This window comes from Perna viridis, chromosome 1 (assembly GCF_037379345.1).
Source record: "Perna viridis isolate PV_CMFRI_1.1 ecotype Kerala chromosome 1, ASM3737934v1, whole genome shotgun sequence".
Lineage (NCBI taxonomy): Eukaryota > Metazoa > Mollusca > Bivalvia > Mytilida > Mytilidae > Perna > Perna viridis.
This window is the reverse complement of record NC_142445.1, coordinates 24,664,004-24,682,824: the sequence shown is the minus strand read 5'-3', so window position 1 is coordinate 24,682,824 and position 18,821 is coordinate 24,664,004. Positions and strand designations below refer to the sequence as shown.

The 18,821-nt window shown below is 33.8% G+C and overlaps 2 protein-coding genes and 1 long non-coding RNA gene across 3 annotated transcripts; 2 read left to right on the top strand and 1 right to left on the bottom strand.

Moving 5' to 3' along the window:
* Window positions 1-1,077: 1,077 nt before the first annotated feature.
* Window positions 1,078-5,449, top strand: LOC148627915 (uncharacterized). Its single transcript, XM_088581642.1, has 3 exons — window positions 1,078-1,583; window positions 2,346-2,389; window positions 4,704-5,449. The coding sequence occupies exons 1-3, from the start codon at window positions 1,307-1,309 to the stop codon at window positions 5,379-5,381; spliced, it is 999 nt and encodes a 332-aa protein (XP_088437768.1). The 5' UTR covers window positions 1,078-1,306; the 3' UTR covers window positions 5,382-5,449.
* Window positions 5,450-8,773: 3,324 nt separating this feature from the next.
* LOC148627914 (uncharacterized) lies at window positions 8,774-10,611 on the bottom strand. Its single transcript, XR_015921933.1, has 2 exons — window positions 10,244-10,611; window positions 8,774-8,940 (listed from the first exon to the last, which is right to left on the bottom strand). It is a non-coding gene; the product is annotated as an uncharacterized LOC148627914 (long non-coding RNA).
* A 799-nt stretch (window positions 10,612-11,410) lies between these two features.
* On the top strand, window positions 11,411-18,789 carry LOC148627913 (uncharacterized). The gene is made up of 4 exons (XM_088581635.1): window positions 11,411-11,672; window positions 13,895-14,136; window positions 14,860-15,141; window positions 16,141-18,789. Exons 1-4 carry the CDS (start codon window positions 11,510-11,512, stop codon window positions 16,819-16,821), a joined length of 1,368 nt encoding a protein of 455 aa, XP_088437761.1. The 5' UTR covers window positions 11,411-11,509; the 3' UTR covers window positions 16,822-18,789.
* Window positions 18,790-18,821: the final 32 nt, after the last annotated feature.

Sequence of the window (18,821 nt, the reverse complement as noted above, 5' to 3'; positions counted from 1 at the left end):
AAGTCATCATAATTTGATATTTGGTAACCTTTTTGAATATTAACATGATTTTAACTGTAATGATTAATTATTAAAATATATTTCAATGCCTTACCCTACAGCCATTAAAGCATTAAAAAAGTACATGGTGAATTTTACTGAAAATTTGTTTATTGATTTGCATATGAATAGTCCATTTAATATCAGTTTTATACAAAAAAATTGAATTATGGATTTTTTGCAACAAATATGTTTTTATATACGCAAATAGCTAAAAATTACCCCCTTTTTGTTATTTTGGTAAATTAAAAACCTGGGATCTTTTCTACAACATAGAATAAAATTTCATGTTAAATCTGATATATATTAATCCTTTTAAAGTGAATTTGACTTAATATTCAGTTATTTCTTTAAATATATATATTTTCAAAATGACCCTAAGATACAGATATTGTACAGCTTTGCCAATGATTCAGATTTCTAAAAATAGCAATATTTTAGTCCTTGTTGTTTAAAATCCGCACGATGAATTTTCTAAAAAAAAAATAACAGATGATACACCACAGTAAGTCTAATATCATTTAAAGAAAATTGAACCAGTGGAAAATTTTGGGGGTACTCCAGGTCTACAACCTTAATCGAGAAAACCAGAAATCTGTAGTCTCCGTTAAGTTGGTTTCGGTAACAAGAGAAAGAAGATGACAACATGAATAGAAAAACATATGTATATAATTCTTGAACTGAAGGTGCTTTGAACAATAAAAAATACTAAATTTCCATTCAAAGATATCAAATTACGTTTTAACGATTATACAAAATATTTAACACAAATTGTCCTTAGGTCAGTTTTTTCTTGTATTAAAGCCAAATTCTTCAATTAAGTTGGTTTTGTTTTAAAAGAACTTATGCTACACGTATCGTGTTACCTAATGACTACAATATTAAAATCTAAAACAATTATCAGATACATTTAATTTATCTATATTTCTATCGAATTAGATTTTTATCGATACAGTACTGCGTAAACCATTTGGTTCGGCATCCAAAGGTTTCGATCTATAATTGTCAGGGTACATATACAGATTATATAAAATCTACCTCGATTTACATGTAACATGTATAGTACATTTAGGAGAGATCACGCGATTAAGTTATCTATCCTGTAAGCAAAGGCACAAACAAAATCTTCTGTCAACTTACCAGTTCGTGCCAAACATCGGCCGACTGTTAGTTTGTGTTAAGCCTCGGCCTGCGGTTAGACATTTTGGTGGCTGTTTTTGTGGTTTAGTCCTGACAATAGGGATATTTGACCACCCACTGCCTGATAATGTCCGACGAAACTCGCAGGCTAACAAGATGTTTGACATTCATCAAAGAGAACACATCGCAGGTAGAAAAGATACTCGACAAATTGATTGAAGATGAAATTATCGGAATGGACGAACGAGCCCTGATATTGACGAAGCCGTTAATTGAGAACCAGCTACATGCTATAATTGAAACAGTGATAAGAAAGCAAGCTCACCAGGCTTTTCTGCGAGCACTGCAGACCACGGGCAACAGCCATGTTGTTGATAAGATTATGGATCTGCAAGTTTCGAAAGGTAGGGAGCCATGTTAACTTTAACAGCAGAGCTGATTAAGCACGCCGTTGCCTTAAAAACAGAAACTTATTATTAGTGATTTTATGCAGATCTTCATCCCAAAAAAATCTTTTGATTGGAAATCCTTCAGTTGGCTTCATAGAAACAGTATTTGACAATAATACCGCGAATGATAGTTTACTTAAGTTTATCTATCTCTGGAGTTGGGTTAAATTCTCCTGTAATAATAATAAAGGTACGGGAAAATTTCCAGCGTGATTTTTATACTACAACCAGTCAAAATTAATTATTTCACAATATATAGCAGATCTAAGGAAATGAACGCAGGAATAGTTGTTTTTAGGACGTAACAATTGTGTTTGAACAGTTTCAATCATTATCTTGAAATATGATACCCGGTAAATCACCACCTACCTGGTTTTAAGGCAGAGCTGTACTGAAAGTTCAATCTGCAATGAAACTTGCATAGAATATCGAAAGACAAACCAAATAAGTGATTCCTACCTCTCTTATAACATTTAGCATGGATCACATGTTATGTTATCAAAATGTTATGTTCATTGAAATGAGATGTTAACTCCTTTTAGATTTCAGGGGGGACACTGCTAATATTTTGAATGTTATGTGATGTTTTCCTAGATTATATATATTAAAAAAAAACAAACAAACAAAAAACAAAACAAAACAAAACAAATTAGATTTTTGGGGAGGTAAAACGCTTAATGAATGGTTTAACTCTATGGTTTTGTTTGATTTGAATAGATCCTTTCACCCTGAACAAAGAAAAAACGTTCATCATAAAACCGGTGAGTATGATTATTTTACTAGACTGCATGCTCTCAAAATGACTGGTGAGTACATTTTGTATCACTGTACAATGGATGAGTACCGGGTAATTTGATCGGGGTCATGATCGACTAATACAAAAAAAAAGATTGAATGATTGATTGTTGGAGTTTAACGTCCGAGCAGCAATATTTCAGCTATATTCAGACGATGAACATGAAACGAATGATAAAATGAACATGAAATGTTGATGAAATGAAAAAACGGGATGGGACACAAGGACAGTGGGGTCGACAAATTTTGATTGCCACTAGAAAAAGGGAGGGATGAGTAAAGTCGGGCAATTTAGCCTCCTGTGGCGGAGCGCACAGGTTCCTACTCTTATCGAATACCACAGCAGGGTTCTTTAACGTGCGAGGAACGTGGCATCTTTCCCAACACGGTGCACCACTATGGTATGCGGTCAGGTTTTCTGTATTATAGCCTGACAACCCCAGCATGTAACACGCCAGGGGTACCCCATTCCAACACCCGGGGCACACATCCCAGTTGCTCTGTGGGCAGAGCGCCTAGCCCCCGGTTAGGTTTCTGAGCACTATTTAGTCGCCTTTTACGACAAGCTTAGCGCTGCTGCAGGCCTATTCTTTTAACACCCGGACCTGCACGGGGCCGAAAAAAAAACAAAACAAAACAAAACAAAAACAAAACAAAAACAAAAACAAAAACCAAACAAAAGCGAGACACCAGTTATTGCGGACCTCTTACTGTACTGTTACAAATCACAATTTATGACTACTATCATGTAGAACTGTGTAAATCAAATATTTATAAAAAAGATTCCGTTTCTTGATCATAGTATCCATATCGATAATGGTAAACTTGATACTAAAATTTACGATTAAAGGGATGATTTTTTATTTCCTATTGTCAACTATACGTTTTTAGATGGTGACGTCTCCTTGTCACCATCATATGGTGTTTACATATCACAATTGGTCGTATTCGTAACAATGTTTCAGATTTTAAAGAAAAGAATCTTAATATAACTTGAGAAATTACCACATCAAGGTTTTCGATATCACAAGAAAGTAAAAACATTCACAAAATGTTTCAATATTCTACACAAAGCACGGAAAGCTCGATACTCACCCAATAAATTAATTAAACCGTTGAATATCTCATTCGTAAGGAATACAGTTATGATCGCTAAGGATAACATTTGTTTTGGTATTAAAATTTGATTCGCTCATGGGTTCTTTACATAAATATTAAAACACTATATTTAAAAGCAGCTTTTGGCATGAAATTTGTTGCGTCCTTATTGTCCCGTGATTCTCAACCCCGCATGGGAAGTATCGAGATTGATTTTACATACGTTTTGTAGGTTTTAACTGAGCTGGTATGTCAGTTAACTGCTAGTAGTCCGTAAATTGTACATTTGTTTAATCTATAATATTTATTTCCGCTGTATCTAGGGACTCAGAACTTTATGAACAGATTTTTAGGTGTGTTTAATAGTGAAATATTTTTTCCACGGTGGCCATATTTTAAAGCGGGGGTTTGTGATCACGCCAAAATACTAACCCCGCATCTTTTTGCGCCTGTCCCGTCAGAAATTTCTGGCATCTGTGTGTCTTGTTTCGTTTTTACCTTAACTTAATTTTTTATGTTATCTGAGCAAAAAAGGGCAACTCTCGCTGTATCTGAGTAAAATGATGTTTTCATCCCAGAGGGGTTGCTGTCTCTTTGACGCCATTCCTATTCTCGCTATAGATGTTATAATATCAAATTACAACCGAGAAGTTTCAAAATATTTGAAACAGAACCAAAATGTTTAGTGTCAGTCCCTGTAAGAATCAGACAGTAGGTAAAACATGGTATGAAAAAATCCATAATTTCTATCGTGTAATTTGACTATTTGCACCATCAGAACAAGGAAAAAAGACAAGATTTTCCATATCATGCTGGCCCATTGAGTTACAATTTCACTGAAATGCACTTGAAATGAACATTGTAAGGCCAGGTAACTCTGTTAAGTACCTCATTTTTCTAAGATTCTATTGAAATATTTCTGAGCAAAGCCAGTGATGCAGAGATTAAATAGTGTTATTTCCTAATAGAGAAAGTTTCCTTGAGTGATATTACATTGTCAGATTGGTGGGTTTTTGACATGCACGTTTCTGATTTTTCCCATTTTGCCTGATTCTTACAAACATTTACACTTAATTGACATATCAAAGGAAAAGTACTATTTCAATTATAACATTTTATTTTTTTATGGTGATGGTCGTATAATTATATATTAGACATGAAAATGTTCTTCGAAATTTTTAGATCGAAGAAGAAACTGAAGAAAAAGCTCAAAAGGAATTGCTTGTGAAAGAGAAAACTCTAGAAGAATTGAAAAGTGAAAATGATCGCCTTAAAACTCAACAATCAATTGTTAGAGAGAAACTGAACGAAAAAACCAAAAAAATTCAAGAGTTAAAACTGGAGATTCAAAACTACAAACGCCAAAACACAGAAATGAAGGATAAATTGGTAACATATGAGGAATTACAATCTAGGATGGTCAACATTGAAGAAGAACTTCTTAACAAAGAAAAAATGAACAAACTAATTGAAATGGCCCTATGTGAAAGGAGCGAAGAAATACACCGTTTGCAGAGAGAATGCGATGAGTTAAAAAACGAAAACGAGGACAAGAAAGAGCAAATTGCTTTGTTGTCTGAACAGATGGAATCTCTTAAAATTGACTTGACGAAAGCAAGTCACGACCGGAAGAGATTGGAAGAAACAATTGGTGAAATGTCTAATAATATGGATAAAAAGTTCAACGACATGATGACCGCCCTTACAGAACTGAAAAACAACAGACAAGCACAGGTAGAAGTTACCACACCACGCGGTGGCAGCTCGCGCTTTCTGCACACCCCTAACAGAGCTGGTAGACCACCCGTATCGAAGAACAAAGCATACATCTTACAAGCGAGCAGAAGCAGAAAATATTAGAAAGGAAATTGTTATTTATTGAATTAACTGTTATGTTAAAATTTAATTATTAAAGTTTGTTTTCGTTATCTTCTTTTAGTTTTACAATGGTATTTTTCAAATATTTTATATATTTTATATATTTTATATATTTAGATCTACATTCTCATGCAAGTTTTGCTGTAATTCCATTTATAGGTTTAGATCACTCGCTTTTTTATGCTAGTAAATTGCATCAACTTTTTGGTTTACAAGATAACGTATAATGCATGCGTAGTAGCTAATCATAAGATCTACCATTGTATTCGTCGTAACTGGGTTTGTGAATGTTCTCCATTATTTCGTTTTTATGCATTTCTTTGTCCCTTGAATTACTATCATTTAACAATGATTTTTCGATAAAGCAATCGTTGATTGATTGATTTTAGTTCATCTGAATCGGTACATATTTCGTGAAGAACAGACCCTGTATTGTAAGAGAACGATGTTTTGATTTGAATTTATGCGTTAACTTACAGAAGCATCAATCCAAAGGAGGACCTAGATGTATTACCTTAGCTGCATTATTGTAAAATCAACCCACTTGGGCATGTTATTCTAATATCGAACTTGCTATTCGTCACCCTTTCTCTTATACGCTGCGGAATTTCCAGTGTAATAGTATTTGGTAAATGATATATAATCATGAAGGAAATCTATATAATAATAAAATAGGATAATCAATTGGTTATCGTGTATAAACCGAAATATGGTCACTTGTGCCAAAAACGCATTAAGATTTAACCCGTGCGGAACTTGTTCCGGACGCTTGATAAATCTAAGCGTTCTTCGGCACTCATGATCTTCAGTGGGTTTAAATATTCATTCACTTTCTCCAATCCATTATCCTATTATTATTTTGGTTTATCAGCACTTACCATATTCATTCGTGAATCTACCATTACAGTTTGTTTTTAAGTCCATCAAATCATACCAAATTTTATAAAATCACATTTTACTTATTATGAAAAGGAAGAATATTGGTGGTCGTGAATAGATTCGTGAACAAATTTTAAAACATTTTCGCAGTACTCAATATACACATTTTGAAATTTATAATGATAATGGTTGTAGAACTTTGATAATGTCTTAACCGAAGTTAACTATAAGTGTTGACATAGAAGTAACGACCGACAGGCTGATATACTAAGATATGTTTTCGCAAATTTTATAAGTATTTGCTTATGAAATGAAACAAAAAGCCAAAATATTAAAACAATACAATAGAAAGAGACAATAAAAAAACAACAAGAAAAACACATAGCAAATTTATTACCGCTAAGCATTTTCCATGGAAGAAAGTGACCAATTAAAGACAGAGAACAGGACACGCCTCACTTTCAAACTTATGCCATCTTTTTCTTTTCTTTAATATGTTTTCCACTTTCTAGAACACACATAAAAATATTGATGAGAACTGATAAAGCAGCTGTACTTGAGCAATTTAGTGTATGTGCAGGTAGAATAATTATGCTTATAAAAAGTGTGGATCCAGTATAAACCGGTTCAGTTCAAATGATATGATAACCGGTCCGTATACAGGTATAGAATCACGGTCTATGAATCTCACCCACCACCATTATTACAAAAAAAAAATCACCAAAAAAAAATCAGGAAAAAATACACAAGCTCGTCAACCGTGTATCTACCAACGCGCCAAATTTGGGATTTTTTCTAGCTGTAATAATTATTTAAAAAAAAAGTAAGTCGGGACATCGAAGGCTTGCCGATGTCCACATGACATACATTTAAATTTACCTTTATTTTTTACCAACTACCTAAAATATGTTAAAATATGTCAAAAATTGATCAATTGATATAAATTCAAACCGGGCATCTATACGGGCCAATATGAAAAAAGAGGGCCAATATGGATCAAACCAGGGCCAATACGGCATCATAACTTCCGGTCGTTTGACACCGCCATTTTGAGTTAGAATTGGATTTCATGAACTTTGATCACCAGGACTAAAAGCTGCAGAAACACAAAAAAATATTTCATTTTATACAAAAAGAATATTTAAGACTGATTAAAGAAAATAAACCTACATGTTCTTGGTAAAATACGAAAACAACTATTCTACAAATCATCTAGTTGAGTTGGTTAACAAAATTGTCAATAAATATGTAATTTCATATTGGCCCTGTTATAGGTTTCGGTCAATCATATTGGCCTCGACAGCCGTATTGGCCCTCGGCGATGCCTCGGGACCAATACGACCGCTTCGACCAATATGACAGACCGCAAACCTATAACAGGGCCAATATGAAATTACACATTCATTAACATATAGTATAATCCCGTCAATAAGCTTGTCAACAATTAAGTTCAAGGTTACATGTACGTGTGTGTCGGAAAAGTAGTATGGTTTATACCAAAAGTGATTTAATACAATTATACATCTATCAGTGATATTTACTCAAATATTACTTGAGTACACTTTTCACTCTATTTACTAGGAGTTTGATTCGCCAAAATCTGAAAATTTGATTCTGAGGTGTCTGTGTTAGTGCTGAACATGGCTGTTTAAAACGTTTCCGTTCGCAGATTTTTTCTCTCCGTTAAACTACGTGAAAATCTGTTTTATCGTGATTCTGTTGCAAATTGTTGAATTGTCAGTTAAACAAGACTTAGTCTGTCAGTTTATGATTAGATTGTGTATCTACATCGTTAGATTTTGTTTTTATTTTCAGTTATTCCATGCACTTTGTCTTTTGAATTCATTTTTACATTTTACTCTTAATTCCTTTCTCACACTTTAAGTCCCAAATTACTTATGTTTGTGAAACAATCACACTGTCTCTAATTCTATGATTTACGAAATTTAACACTATGCCGATTTTTTTTCAATAGAAAAGGCAATTACACTACACATGTGCACAAAGTGTAGAGGATGCGGCACGGAGAAACATCCCGATGGGGACATAATTTTGGTTGGTCAGAGGACTACGCAACATTCCTCCAAAACCCCGAAATCAATACAAACCTTTCTTTACCCTGTTATAAAATGTTATTAAGATCAACCTAATCTGGTGTGTGAATCTTTCCGTAAAACTGAAAGCATGCATCTCAAACCTCTTTCTCATCAAAATTATTGAATCTATCTATCTACATGTATAAATACTAAAATACCCACAATCGAAATTTCTGTAAGTTTCATCCTTTATGGTGCAACCTAATATTAACCAATTCGAATTCAACATGGAGTGTAAAGCTTCCTGGGTTACAGTTTGATACGACCGTAAAGGTAGAACCCTTAACAATTTAGACAAGTATTAACACAAAATTCAAGTTTGATACAACCCTGATTTTTTCGTTTGGTTAATATTAACCAGGATCATAGCGGGAATCATAGTAGTAACAGTGTCACAAATAAATATTAAATTTATTTCGTTTCTTTACACATTTTTTGTTCTATACAGTTCTTGACTTCTTCACATATTTGATAAATGTGTTCCTTCTATTGCTGTTCTTCTGGGTATAAACACATGTTGATTCAATCCGACATAAGCTTTTCTATCACACTCATCTGTACTTTCCCTTTAAAATAACAACTGCATTATATAGTAATACTGACTGTATTAATGACAATAGTATCAACATGTATGTATATTTAGTTAAAACGGTTAACAGTCACTATAAATATATATGTGTATATGTCATGAATACGTATATGTACAAGTATAGCTACATCTAGATACTACCAAGATAATAGATAGAAAAATTCTATTACGGAGGACACAGAAAACAAAAAATAAATATAACGTAAAGGAAACAGAGAAACTTACTACTTGTAAGTCTGAAAAAGAATACTTGTTAGTTGTTGTAAGAAGTACTAGGGAACTAGAAATAATCATTTTCAATTGCCCATTATATTTGTTAAATAATTAATAAATTATAGATACGCAGGGGCGGATCCAGAATTTGAGTTTGGGGGGCGTTAATTGAATTAAATGCCGCGCAAAGCAAGGCAAAAAGTATTATGGTGTGAAAATTGTGGTGAAATTTTTTTTCTACCGATTTTTTTTTTTTTGGGGGGGGGTACGCCAGTCCTTGGATCCGCGCCTGGTACGCGTCGCATGCACTTGTTTCTATCACTATCTACACGTACATTTGTACATGTACCTTGGGAAAAAATCTTCACAGGTTATTTGTAGATAATACAGCCAAATCATTAATGGAAAGAAAAGCCTGTGCTATGTGGATGCACTTTAAGAAAGAATGCTAGTTCAAAATTAAACTTTTAAATAATATATTTAGTTTACTAATAAAGACACCGACCATTTTTATCCTGCGGGAGAGGGGTGTATACTTGGATTTGATGTCAGATTACAATTTTTTTTCAGTGAATAGATGAGTTAAAAATTACAGAATTTGGAACTCTTTTTTTAAAGACCATACGATCTGACCCTTCTTCACTTATAATCATGGTGCCTATAACAAAACCTTGTGATGAATTTTAACTAGCTTTCCGATTGTCATGTGCTCGGAATATAACATATATAACGTCTTAGCATGAAATGTCCATAGAACCTATTCCAAAAATGGCAAAATCGTAACTTGTCACCTTGTGAGTATGTAAGAATCCTTCATTAGCTATTACCATATTCTACTCTAATCTTTAATGATTTTAGGTACGATTTTCGTACGACGATTGAAATGACGAATGAAGCTATAGTACAGTACATGTACGTTCTACATTACAACCTTTGACCTTTTTTGTTTACTTAATAATGTACGTGTTTTGTGTCTTCAAGTAAAATTTTAAGTTTATGGGGATCACTTCTATATGCGACTTCGGAGGAAAATAATTTTTACTTTCTAGGAAACTAAAAACACTTACCATAGAATTAAAATACGTGATCAAAGCAGTTTCCGCGCATGTCTGCATATATATTAGTAAACAGGCTTATTTTAAACCACGACATATCATCAGGGCACCACAGTTTACCACCAATATAAGAATTTTTCACAACTTATCCATCCAAAAAAATCATCGTTTTACAAATCTGCCTAGCAAACTGCACGATCTACACTTGTCGTTTCGGGTTCACCATACATGTAGAAATCACTTTTCACCAGTCATATGTTATCAACACGTGATGTCGTTCATATTCGACCATTTTCCGTATCAGAACCAACAACGGCCTATCGCAGCCATTTCCTATCACGACAGACGAAAATCACAATTAAATGGGAGATAATTTAACTTGGGTAGGGTTCTGTCTGATACATCGTGTACTAAATTACAGCCCTAGATTAATCATACGAGGAGGAATGACCCGGCCAGCGAAAGCTATATTTTTATATAGCCCAGCTGGCTGAGTGGACTAGGGCACTGGACTTTGTGTTACCACTGATGTCACAGCGGTACCAGTTCGAGCGACCAAAAATTTTCTAACTGACTTATACTATATGGTAAAAGAGTATGATATCATTAATTTCATCGCTGAATTGTCAAGCTCCCTTTTTGACTTATGTTTCCTTCTTTTCTATAATGTTTTGCAAATATGGAACACACTTTACACATGTTTAGTGAGATACCCTTTCCATGAAGCCGTAAATTTGTTTATAATAACAGGTCTATATTGAACTCAACTTTTTGGTACGTTGGAAAATTATTTCACGGAAGGTTCCACACCATTTATGCCTGGCTACAAAATAGATACGAAAAATCGGAATGTATATTTGACCCTTCAGAAATCCAATTAAACTAAGTTCGTATACTTAGCCATATTCATTGAAGTTTTGTGTTCAGAAACAAAATTACTTTCCGAAATAAAGCATGCCCAAGAATATTGATTTGACTCGAGAAAGGATTATTCTGATTGTTAATTGCAACGCATTAATTCTCGGAACCGATATAAAGATCTCGGGCTGAAAATTGGTATCATTTTCAAAAAGCTACGTATTGAACGAAAGGTAGAAATCGACCATACTATTAAACGCCGTCGATCTGATTTGGGACGACACTGATAGGTTTCGAGTTGATATCAGTCATTGATACGAAAATTTGTCACTTCGTTCCCCTGCTTAAAATATCTCCTAATAACAAGTAATCCACAAAATTCCGATGTAGAGACAGAGTGCAGCTCTCCTGCTTAGGAGAATGATTTTTGTCCAGGAAATTCTTCGAATCCAGTTACATCGCTTATTGTGCTGTCACTTTTCAAAACATTGCAATCACTCAACAAGGAATAACAGAGATCCCGATCTCGAGTTTCGCCTCCAAAAGAGACTTGAACGGTTTCATGGCCCTTGCTTCGAGGATGGTAATATAAAGTACTACATAAATATGGATGTAACAGTATGGCATTTCATATATATATGGTGTAATTAGTTTGATATGTCATATACTTACAACCACATGACATGTACAACATGGTAAATATTAGACCTCTGGCTCTGTTGTCATATGATCACATAATCCATTTTGGGATTCAGTGTCTGGAGCTGTTTTTTGACACTGAATCCCAGAAGGGATTAATGATCACAGACACCCAAAGGTTTCTAAGTGGTGGTATGCTGTAAACTCTTAAATATCAGACGACAGAAAATGGAGTTAGTTACAATGTAGTCCGAATTTCCTCTGACCCTGCAACCGTCCTCTTTTTTATTTGGATATTGATATGTCGGGTGGGGTCAGAACGATGTGCCAAGCAAAAAGTTGGAGATTTAGCGGTACCGCGGAGTATCACCCTTCAAGTGCTTGTAACGACTTTCAAGTTGAATTTGTGCATGTCACACCTACCTAGTTCAATTCCGGAATCATTTTCCTGTATGCTGATACCAAATTTGCTACAAAAAATTACTTTTATTATTGAAATTTCGATAATTTTCCACGAGAGACCCTGTTTTGTTGACATTTTGAATCGTAATAGAGTAGGCGGAGCTTGTTACATTTGGAATGGAATGGAGCAGAAACGATTTTTATAACTGGAATCTAACAGAATATTTCAAAATTCCGCTGAAAAATACGAGCCCGCTACCCTTCCGTTCCAAAAGTAACAAGCTCCGCCTACTCTCAATTACAATTCAAAATGTCAACAAAACAGGGTCTCTCGTGGAAAATTATCAAAATTTCAATAATAAATGTAATTTTTGTAGCAAATTTGGTATCGGCATACAGGAAAATGATTCCGGAATTGAACTAGGTAGGTGTGACATGCACAAATTCAACTTGAAAGTCGTTACAAGCACTTGAAGGGTGATACTCCGCGGTACCGCTAAATCTCCAACTTTTTGTATGGCACATCATTCTGACCCAACCCGACATATCAATATCCAAATAAAAAAGAGGAGGGTTGCAGGGTCAGAGGAAATTTGGACTAGTTACAATGAATCATATAGAAAGTACTTTGTACATAAATATTACCAGACCTGTTTATCTGTTAAATCTAGATGTCATATGCATCAGGGATATAGATATATAAGAGATTTGCTACATGTGTAGAAATCTCATATTAACAAGCTGTAGGCAATGAGATCTCATACTTATTTAATCAACAGCTTGACTTTGAAATATCATAACTAAAAAAGTATTGCAAATATTGAAATAAAACCTTCAGTTTCCCATTCTACAATTTCATAACTTAATACCAAATTTTTCTTTTCGCTAAAACATACAAAAAAAGGTATTGGAAACAAGTTAAATGCACCTACCCACCCCTGATTTTTATGAAATGGATAATGATTCAAAATTAAATCATAACTTTCACTTTAACCTATCACAACACTTTTGTTTCACAAGATAATTATAAAACTTCAATTCCCCATTTTTACTTATCTGGATGTTTGCTACAATTTATTTCAGATTATTTCATTAAAAGGGGGAAAAGTAGTTTAATAAATAAGTGGAAAGGTCAGAGAATCTCATCCTCTGCTGCATGATGATTTTATTGATAATTAACAAGTTTCGTATCTCTGTGTACAATGTATTATATTTCTTTGCATGCATTGAAAAGTAAAAGGAGATAGTATAAATGAATAAAAGGAGATAAATATTGTGCATATCCTCTGTAAATATACTACCATATATACATGTATATATAAATATATATAAGCAGCTGTGATTTGTATAGTCCTTGAACCATTCCGTGCAAAGATTTGACAGGTCGATGACCACTGACTGATTGATCGCTGGCGGATTGATTACCAATGACCGGTTACTGATCTGACCACAGTTTGTTATGTATAATGACGGATCATTTGTTTAAAATAAAAGAAGTGTGAAATAAAAGTATAAATTGATGTTTAAATCTATTGCATTATGTAAATATGTGTAAAATTGACAAAGAAAACAACAAAAACTGTAAAAAACATTGACCACTCTGTGGGTACATGATGCAATGGCCAGTTTAATGGATCGGTTTGATGGATCAATGACTGGTCCGAAACTGATCGGTGATCGATCACCGATCACAATTTTTGTTGAATGGATCGGTTCAGGTACTGTACACATATACAATGAATGTGCTGTAAACTTTATTTTCAGCTGAAAAGCTCCGGAAGGAATATCCTGATCCAGCTAGTTTAATTGATGATCTGTACAAACCACTGATTCAGTCTGATAAACAAAGGACACCAACATTTCAGTGCACACCAAAGTTCAAAGGAAGGTTGTGGAAGGCAGTTCTTCATCTGTCATTTCCTTCTACTTTCACTTTAGTTGGGATTCATAAAGATCTTGATAAAGCGAAAGAGAATGCCTACTTGACAGCATGTGAATTATATTGGGTATGATCAAAATTTATTTGTTAAAGCTGTTACTTTTAGATTTAAGGAGGTAGACCTAGGGTAAGGGACACAACTCTTACAAATCATTGGAATGTTTGTATTCAGTATTTTACATCAATCTCATGTAAGCATCAGAGTGACTAGTATGGATTTCATTCAGTTTCAAATGAAAGCTTGATATGCTTTGGTGAAATTGAATATGATGCAGGCATATGTCTGATTTCAAGAGTCCCTTACCCAAGGTCTACCCCCTTAATATAATGTGTATAATACATGTTTATAAAATGTTAACTAGTGATAAAACCATTTTTAATTTTTGTTTTAGTAAGATGTCTTCTGTTTAACCAATGATTCTTTTTGGAAATCATATTTTTATTTCACTTCATGTCACTAACAATTGAGTGATAATAATAACTTTTTGTAAAAATAACTTCTGATAAAATATTTCCTTGATAGCAAAACTTCCATATTAGAAATACTTGTTAAGAAATAAGAGAATCTGTCTTTTTAACATTGCGTACTGCACTAACAACATCTTTTGGTGCAAAGCTTTCAAATACAGATAAACATAAACCAGTTTTGTTGTAGTTTTGTAGTCAATTATGTTGTTTATTTACATATATCATTTTTTCAGGTCGTAAAAGGGGTCAATGATATTTCTTCTTACCATATAAAAACTTAAGAATTCAGTATTAATACAGATTGCCTGTTTTTTACTTTCAGAATACAGGGCTACTAAATCGGCTGACAGGAGAAGTTTCAGTTCTGACACCCAATCAGATTTTATCTCTTCTAGAGAAACTCTGCTTACAAACTGTAGCTCCCCAATCTAGAAAAGAGAACAATTTTGACATTCGTACATCTCAGGTTATAATCGATGGGAAGAATAGTTGGCTTACAGAACTACAGATTAGTTGGCCTATCAGTTTGTTTGTAAAAGCCAGTGGAAATACACCATACAGCAGTCAATTTGAGGCAGCCTTGTTTGCAGGCATTAAGTTGAAGGTCAGTAATATCAGCTATTTTTTCTTTACTTTACTCACATACATTTAAGCAAAAATTGATGCAAGCCACATTGTTTGTAAATTAAATAATTCAACTGATAATTGATTTCCACATAGTCTTCAAAGGATTTAAAACCCAAACACCCTCAATGCACAAATCTGAAGTGAAAAAGGACATTAACTTCTAAATACTATTTACATGTTCATCTTCATCAAACAAGACCAATATTTACCAGTATTTACCTATATTTATGGCCAACAGCATTGTGTTAAAGTTTGAAAAGACTTTATTGAGCAGTTCTGTAAGGCCAATCAAGAATGTATGTGTTTCCTATTACACATTTGAAAAAACAGGGCTGATAGGTAGGGATTTTTTTATTTGACATTTTTTTTTATATTGAGTCTTTTAAAGAACCATTCTAACCTTTGACAGTGCTTCTTGAAAAATAACCATAAAAAACTTTAAGGTACACTATTTTTAGCTGAAGAATAGGGTGTGTAGTGTAATAGGAAACAAACATCTTTTTTTAATTTATCAACTGGAATCCAAGGAATCATAAACTAAGAGTTTTATGGTTTGATATAAGATTGGGGTAGATTTAAAAGTGATGGTGGTGAAACTCCGAAAGTGGAAAGCAAAGAAAATAAATGTAATTTCTACAAATCAGTGGTGGTGGGGTAATGAAGTTTTGCAGAAATATTGTAGCCCTCACTCACCTACCGGTAACTCACTTTCTATGTTCAGGCTACCAATCATTTTAATGAAACCTTAAAATATAAGAATTACATATCATAATGGGAACTGGCTGTTTGTAAAGCTGAAAAATGTTGAATATTTATAGTTTTTTTCCCTACCTACTCTCATAAAAAGACATCATCTCAAACAAATTCAGTGACTTTTCAAACAATTTTTTTTTATTTTCCCTCATGATTTAAATTTTAAAAGATATCCTACTTTCTGCTATTCCTTTAAATGTAGAACATATGTTTTTTTTTTCAGACATTGGATCTCTTTGACAGGCAAAACAATCTTAGATTTGATATAGCCAGATACCTCAAAGGAACTTATATAGCTAGTACGTTTATTCCAAATGTAGAAGACTTCAATCCAGATTGTGTTATACATGTTGATGCATCTAGGAGAGGGATAGGTGCATATTTAGAAATTATGGAAGAAGATGGAGTTCGCTGGTTTACAGAAAGATGGCCAACAGATTTAACCAAAAAATATTTTCCTGATGGTCATTTTGACTCATCTTTTGGTGAAATTTATGCCTTTGTGACAGCTTGCTATACATGGAAACACAAGTTTGTAAACAAACGTGTGCTTTGCTACTCCGATTGTGTTTCTACTGTGAATCTGGTGAATCGGGGACTGTATGTTTCAAAAGAAAGATATTCAAAGTTTTATAAATTGAATCAAATCCTCTTGACTACAATATACAAATACAAAATCGAGTTTTTAGCATCTTATAAGCCAAGATGGCAGAATGTACCTGCTGATCTTTTATCAAGACAAAACGTTGATCAGTTTAGAGAACAAGTGCCAAATGCATATGAAAAGGCAAAGAAAATCAAGAAATTAGCTTTTTATCATCCACTCATTGACAAAAAATCATTTGAAGAGAATCATCCAGTGAAGAAAGAAAAGAAAAGAAAAATAAAAAAGAGAAATGAGTAATACTTGAGGTTTTTTATATTAGATATTAGTCCATATAAATCTCAAACTCTGCATATGTATGATAGAGGTGATTCATGGTACAGAAAAACTCACCAAACAAACTGATTTATTGGTCTACTTGCACCATATTTTATATAACTATAGTCCTTTCTGTACGGTTCTGTAGTCCTTTTCTAAAAAAAGTCCTAAGCGTAAAAGAGTAATCAAGGGAACCAAGATTATAGCGGTAATCAAAAGAATGTGATATAGGGACAAAGACCCGACATGGAAAACAGACATACACAACAAAGAACATAAAGTAACTAAAATCATACATACAAAGTAACAAAAGTAAATGAGCAACTCAGACTCCATTAAAAACTGGGAGCATGGACCAGGTGCATCGGTAGGGTAAGCGTCCTCTGCTTTTCTAGAAACACCCACCAAGTTGCTCATAAAAAAGGAAAGGAAAACTATGACCCATTGAATAAATCAGTTTTTATGGTGCAGATGGATATACCATAATGATCCACGAGTTCATGATGATGACCATAAAACTTCTGTAGCGATGACTTCAATCTTGTATCAACATAACCCTGTTCCAGAAGCCTATTTGTTAGAGTTCTAGTGTGATACAAAAAGTCTGCGGAGTCACGGCAAGCTCTGGCATAACGTATGAGTTGTGATATGAACACTCCATTACGCAGGTGCTGAAGGGATGTTGCCACAGATAAAATTAGTGGTACACTATGACATCATAGTAGTTCAAAATATAATTACTTAATAACTTACCACTGATTTTACACTTTGGACTTTTTGTGAAAAGGATTGCAGTATTTTTGAAAATTCATGCATTTTCTCTCTCACAAATGAACTAAATCAAAACAATGACTGCAAAGTACATTTTCCATTTAGGTCTCACTTACCACTTCCGGGTCAAATGACCACACCCCCCCCCCTTGCCTTATATAGTGCCAAAAACACACTGAACATAGATCTTTGCATTGTAAGTGCATAATAAGTGTGTATGTATGTACCTTCATCAAAAGTAGTCAAAATGAAACTGAGAATGTGTACTCTTAGATCATATTTGTAATTTACTACTGGAGTATGTATATTGTTTACATATGTGAGTAATTTGCATGCAAATAAGATAAAAATGCAGATTTTCAGTATTATTTATTCAAGATGATTTTGTGAAAAAAACTTCTGCACTCATCTTATATTTAGTATGAAGATTTTGAAAGCTTTTTGAATAGACTGCCCCTTAATTCTGCCTGAACAAAATTTTAGGTACACACCATCCACCTTTTTTCGTTTATATGCATGCATGTTATAAGTAATATGAATTATTAGCTATTTTAGTATTTTTCGTTTTTTACCAGTTCTTGTTTCCAGGGCTTTCATTTTTCAGTGAACAGGCTTATTAGAGAAAATGGACTGTCTACACCTTCAAAATGCATCGAAGGGGGGATGGGGGCATTGTGATTTTGAACCGTCCTTTTCCACTTTTTGAACTGTCTACATTTTAACAGTAGCCGAATTTGAATGAAATCTCTGTGTTTCATGTACATTTTATAATATTTCTTTACAATGTTAAATTGGAAATACTGTGAGCAAGTTGGCAAAAAATACACCCCCTTCAAGTAGAGTCTAAAACCCTTAAGTTAGAATGTCCCACTTTGAATTCCACCAAAACAGTAATTATATTCCTTCGTGCACATCTACATATGATGACCAACGTTCCTATAATATGTCATCAATCCCTTGAAGGGTTTAGGAGTAGTTACAAATAATGTCAACAAACGAGTGGATGGACAGACAGACAGACAGACGGGACGATTCGTATAAACCTTGTACCTTATGAGCAGGGGTATAATAATAATACAGCTTTGCCATTTATAGAATTCACTGATACATGATAGATCTTTCAGTGGTTTGAGGTTGAGCTTATTTATTGGGAAGCAACGAAGGAGTCATCTTTTTGTAAGCGCATATTTAAATAAATCTGCGATTCAAAA